Source organism: Alligator sinensis, unplaced genomic scaffold (assembly GCF_000455745.1).
Source record: "Alligator sinensis unplaced genomic scaffold, ASM45574v1 scaffold551_1, whole genome shotgun sequence".
Classification (NCBI taxonomy): Eukaryota; Metazoa; Chordata; order Crocodylia; family Alligatoridae; genus Alligator; species Alligator sinensis.
The window spans coordinates 464,503-470,541 of record NW_005842526.1 but is presented as its reverse complement, the minus strand read 5'-3'; the positions used below and the strand labels follow the sequence as shown (position 1 = coordinate 470,541).

Here is a 6,039-nt window from a genome sequence, read left to right as displayed (position 1 = left end):
CGGTCCTCCACGGGAAAGAGAGGAGGGGGTTGGAAACAGCCCATGCAACTCCTGTGGACTGGATGAGTGTTCAGTGGCCCTTCCAGGGTTACCATTGAACTAGATAGAAAAAGCGATGGGTTCATGGATGCTTGCTGACTCGAAGAAGTGTGGAAATCCACCACGAGGGCCTTTAGAGTTTACAACCTGGTGAACTTCTGGGCACACTCTTCAAAGACAGCCCAGATAACCGAGCACCACGTTTAGGGCCCAAATTCACCCCTCCCCCCCAGGTTTCCCCAAGACAACAGAGATCAAATGGCTTTGTCCTTGTGGGCTCAACGATAAGGATAGGGATGATGGTCCTGGCTGTACTCCATGCGAGCCCTCTTGTTGCTGAGTTTGGGACGTATTGCAGCCTCTTCCTGTTTGGGGACAGCGCAGTTGGAAATTCACCCTTCCTGTTTGCTGCTCTGCGGGAGATAGGATGCCCTGTGGTTAGAGCACTTGCCTTGGAGACTGGGGAGACCTGACTTAAAGCCTGCGTTTCACCACAGAAGTCCTTAGCTCCTCCTGTGTGAGAGCGCTCAGGATTCACGTATTTAAGACCATGCAGCTGGGCTACTGAAGGCTGTAGAAGTACTATGCATCTGTAGCAATGGGGACATTGGGCCAAAGTGAGGATTAGTTGCATGTTTGGGGCGCGGGAGCCTCTCCCATTATACCACTGCACATCATTGAACAAGCAGGATGGACCATGACATAGAACAGCTAGGGTCTGACTTCCTCCTTTGAGAGGTCTTCTGGTCCATCACAAAGACAACCAGACCCTTCCTTGGGAAACCATCCTTCCTTTGGGCCACATCGCTGTGCACCTCTGCTTGTCCGACAGCCCCTCTCTTCACTTGTGGAGCGCCAGAGCGAGGGTGGGTTCAGCTCTGCGTGGCATTTTTTTTCTCTGCAAAGCAAAAAATGTGAAATTGTGTTGGCGTGTCGTCTCCCCTGACTGGCTCAGACCTGCAGGTGGTTCAAGCAGGAGATGCGTATCTTCAAAGATCCCCTTACATTTGGATTGCTTCATCTAAACCCTCAGTACAATGAGTGTGTGTGTGTGTGTGTGTGTGTTTTTCAGAGCGGGGAGGTTGTTATTGGTTTGGTTTGGTTTAAATGACCCAGGTCCAGCACCTCTAGCAGAATCGATTCCAGAATCGCTGGCTGAAATTCTCGGGCCTGTTTGAAAGGAGAGCAGATGAAAACGTTATCTTCTGGCCTGAACATCTTGGGATGCAAACACTTAGTAATGAAATTGCTTTTTCAAATTAGGAGGAGGAAATGATTTTAAAAATCATTAACCGTGTCAATATTATTTATGCATTTTCACATGAACGCCTATTAATATTGATGCTAATATTAGCATTAAAATTACAATCGTACCTTGGAGTCCCAAATTCAACTCGGGTCCCCTTATGATACTGGGGAGAGATTAACCTGTTCAAGCATTTGGATGCTTATCTTGCTGGGATCCTATGATCCTCACTGACTTCCTGCCCTTGGGGCAGGGAGCTGGACTCGATGATCCTCCGGGGTCCCTTCCAGCCCTAATGTCTATGAAATCTATGAAAGTATGAAATCAGCTATAATGCGATTAACAGATAATAAAGGAGGACTTTTATGTATTTATCTCTTTCTTCTTACCCCAGGTTTTGCAGAAACTGGGCAAAACAGTGGAAACGAAAGATGAGCAGTTTGAACAAAGCGCTTACAACTTCCAGCTGCAGCAGGTTGGGTCTGACTGAGGGGAAATAGGGCATAGAGCATGAATAGAAAGGGAGGGAGTGGGATCCTGAAAGGTGCTGGGGGAGAGGGGCAGGGAATGAAGGAAGTTCTTATCACAGAATCACAGAAAATGAGAGTTGGCAGGAACCTCAGGAAGTCGCATCTAGTCCAGCCCCCTGCTCAAAGCAGGACCAGCCCCAACTACATCATCCCAGCCAAAGCTTTGTCTAGCCAGGTCTTAAAAACCTGCAAGGATGGAGAGTCCACAACCTCTCTGGGTAACCCGGTCCAGTGCTTTACTATCCTCCTTGTCAGAGATTGTTTCTTAATACCTAACCTAAACTTCCTTTACTGCAACTGGAGCCCATTGCTTCTTGTCCTGTCATCTGCCCCCACTGAGAACTGCCTAGCTCCATCCTCTCTGGACCCCCCTGCAGGGAGTTGAAGGCTGCTATTAAATCCCCCCTCAATCTTCTCTTCTGCAGACTAAATAAGGCCAGTTTCCTCTGCTTCTCCTCACAAATCATGTCTCCCAGCCCCTTCAACATTTTCATTGCCCTCCACTGGACTCTCTCCACATCCTTTCTGTAGTGGGGAACCCAAAACTGGACACAGGACTCCAGACGTGGCCTCATCAGTGCAGCATAGAGGGGAATAATCACTTCCCTTGACCTGCTGACAGCCCAGGATGCTGTTCGCTTTCTTGGCAACACAGGCACGCTATCAGCTCATATTGAGCTTCCCAATCTTTTAAACGGGGCTGGTTTTAGGGCTGGAGAACCAGCACTCGCAGCCTGGGGCTCCAGGCAGCAAGATCCCCGCTAGGCTACATGAGAACGAATCCGCACACACGTGGCTGGAAGCCCCCCCATTCTAGCCTCCACCTGCAGTCTGATCAGTCTGGCCCCAGCAAGGAGCAGCAGTCTGGGGTCCCCTGAAATGTGGGGCAAGGAGTAGGGGACAGACCCCAGGACACGTGGGTCAGAGAGGCAAATACTGGGTGTCAGGGTGAGAGCCTGGTTCTCCTTCAGCCCATTTTTCTGGAAGCTCTTCCCCCTCCAACTTCGCGTGCATGCTGGGGCGCTCCCATGTGAGCAGCCACTACCTGGCCCTTAGCAGGGCAGATGCTGCCAGCTCTGAGCCATTAACATGAAGGGGAATAGGAGCAAGGAAAGGGCCAGAACAATAAAGCTACTCTTTGCTTTTCCAGAATGAAGGCAACAAGCTCTACAAGGACCTGAAGACTTTCTTAAATGCTGTGAAAGGTAGCAGGCACTGCTTCTCCCTTCCAGAGCTTGCTCTGCAGCTTGGTTCCACGCCAGGCTGCTGGCATGCCAGGTCACCAGCTCCAAGCTTTGCAAATCAGTCCTTGCAAACTAGGCATAAAAATAAAAATCTGAAAGTCTATATTTTTAAATGACAATTTGACCAGGTTTTTGGCACTTCTGAAACTTTTTGTTGTCACACCCAGGGCAGAATTTAAACCATTTTATTTTCTCGCTGCTGTAAAATTTAAAACCATGCTTTATATATAGATATAGATATAGATATATAGATATCTATATCTATAGCTATATCTCTATATATATCAATATAGATATAGGTAAGCTGAAATTTTCACATGACTCCAGGAGATAAAGCTTTAGGGCAAGCATCAAAGATGCCAAGACTCATGTTAACTGGGCAGTGTCTGTCTTAAAGGGCAGCCTTTTTTAGCAGCCTTCTTTTTCTAATCTCATCCTTCATACCAACTCCTTCCATGCCTTCAGACAACTTACCTCCTCTTTGCAAGCTAAGGATGCCAGGGGAGCCAGCTATATCCTGATCTGGAATCATCACCTCGCTCTCATCAATGGGGTTTGTGTTCAGTTTCCAGAGCGAGACAGGGAAGTACTGTCCCTTGTCATGAATGGGAACTGAAGCTCAGAGGTCAGCTCAGTGACAGGCATAAGGTCATGTAAGGAGTCTGTGGCACAGCTGAGAATCAAATCCACATGCCCCAAGTCTCAGTTCAGTGCCCAACCTTCCCCTCCACCCCCCGGCTACCTTCCCTTGCCTCTATCTGCCCATGGCAGTGGTGGCCTTAGGGTTGTTGGGGCCCCCAGCAAAAGAGAGTCATTTGAAGCCCCTTAGAGGCTAAATTTTGATGACCTATAAACAAGTCGGACAGTTTTGATTTCAATTTCACTTTGCCCTACCCATGAAACTGCAATGAAAGCATCTTAATATTCTTTGGGGGCATCAGATAAATAGTTGAGTGTTAAAATGCAAATTAAGCCACTTCCTTGCAAAAACTTCACCCCCCAAAAAGTTTGGGCCCCCTAAAACGTGGGGCCCCAGGCGGTCACCCAGTTTGCCCTGCCCTAAGGCTGCAACTGCCCATGGGGAGTAGTCATGAGCTTTTCAAAGCCTAGTTATGGGAGCTGGGTGCCTAAATCCCCTCTATTTCAGCCAGGGGGTTCTGCCTCTAAATCCTTGTGGGTAGTTTGGATGGCCTTAATAGAAATGAATTTGTGAAACTCCCTTGTCCCCCTCAACCCATCTTGCTGGGGTCATCTGATCCCAGCGGTCTTTCCTGCCCAAGTGCCCGATGATCTGTAAGATCCCTTCCAGCCCTTCACAACTATGAAACTATGAGACCACCCACCTCCAACACCTCTGTCCAAGAGGAATACAGTTTTCCCTGGCCCTCCCACCATATCCTCTTTATCACAAGGTCCTAAGCCAATGTCTTCAGGGAAGGAAGTATCATTATTCAGCGCGTGGTCTCATGCTCTGTTCTGGGTTGGCTTTTCCAGTGATGCACGAAAGCTCCAAGAAAGTGGCAGAAACCCTGCAAGAAATTTATAGTGTGGACTGGGATGGTCATGAGGACTTGAAGGCTATCGCTGAGGTGAGAGGCTTGGGTAAAAGCAACCTGTGAACTGTCCGGTCTTTGTTTGCTGAAGAGCAAGGAATGGATGGCTTGGCAAGGATGCCAGCCTACAGCTGGAGGGACCCGGGTTCAAAAATTGTTTTGCTGCTTGAGTTTGGTCAAGTCGCTTGGCCTCTCAGCTCTCTGTCTGTGAAATGGAGCTAAGAGCACAAGGGTGTGGCATACACACACTGTGAAAGGATGCTGAAGTGCTAGATGTTGTGTCCAAACGGGTCTACAATAGTTAGCAGGGGGGGATGTGAAAAGAAACGTCTGCTCTGCTCATGACTGTTGCCTGCAGTGGGGCAGGGGCATGGATTATATTAGATACAGTACGTTGTTTAACATTTTATATGGTGGTGTAGCCCTTGCCCATCACTACCCTTCTGAGCTTGGACTGGATAAATGGGTAACACCAAGTTGGCTTTAAAGAATCTCAGCTCCAGACCTCTAGTTTCAGATAAAGGGGAGTTTTGGGCTAACCCCTCCCCTGTCAATTTGACTCTATGGTTTAACACACACATTAACATCTGCCCATCCTCTTGGGGGACCGTCCACTGGCTGCTGTTTGTGTTGGCAATGAAGCCTACAGCAATCGAGCCTCTGGCGTGAAAGGAGATGCTGAAACACTGGTTGGATTCCTATGGTCTCCCAAAGCTTTGGGAATTCAGACCCTCACGTGCCTTTTGGCTTTAAACACCTGGGACTGGGCCCCTCCCAGCTGCCCTCAGTAGTGGGGTAGAGCTGCTTTTTAATATTTGTCCAAGAGGAGGGCAGAGAGGTAAAGTAACTTGACCGTAGTCATGGGGAAGGCTGTAGCAGAGCAGGGTGAACAAAGCTTCCCTGAGTCCCAGGTCAGTGCTGTGTCTCCTGGGCTGACTTTCCCCTTGCCCAGGCCTAGGTGACAAAGGGCCAAGGCTCCAACCAAGGCTGGGGCTTGTATATAATGACAGAGGTTTTAAAACACCCCATGGCTTTCTTTTGATATCCAGAGTAACAATCTCCTGTGGGAAGATTACGAGGAAAAACTTGCTGACCAGGCAGTGAGGCTGATGGAGAATTACCTGGCTCAGTTCAGTGAAATCAAGGTACTGTCCAAGAAAAAGCATGCCCCGTGTTTCTAAAGAAAAAAAAAACAGGCCTAGATTGTAGGTGGAGTTGGAGGAGGTGGCCCCGGGCTAAAGCCCACTGGGTGGGAAGGCCCCGGGGAAGAGATGCAAGCAGTGCTACATGGTGAATGGTGGGAGAGGAGGATACAAAGGGTGCTGGGAATGTCCTTTAAGCAGTCAGGGCTCAGGACAACAGGGCAGATAGGGGTCCAGCACCCTACGGGAGGGCTGTACATATAAGCTCTTAGGTGCAGAACAGCA

At 48.9% G+C, this 6,039-nt stretch overlaps 1 protein-coding gene across 1 annotated transcript in view; it reads left to right on the top strand.

The window, feature by feature from the left end:
* Positions 1–6,039, top strand: part of BIN2 (bridging integrator 2) — a 21,845-nt gene that overhangs the window by 1,797 nt on the left and 14,009 nt on the right. The window contains exons 2-5 of the mRNA XM_006031721.2: positions 1,680–1,760; positions 2,966–3,020; positions 4,554–4,648; positions 5,662–5,757. Of these exons, the coding sequence (XP_006031783.1) occupies positions 1,680–1,760; positions 2,966–3,020; positions 4,554–4,648; positions 5,662–5,757 (327 nt within the window). The remainder of the gene's footprint in view (positions 1–1,679; positions 1,761–2,965; positions 3,021–4,553; positions 4,649–5,661; positions 5,758–6,039) is intronic.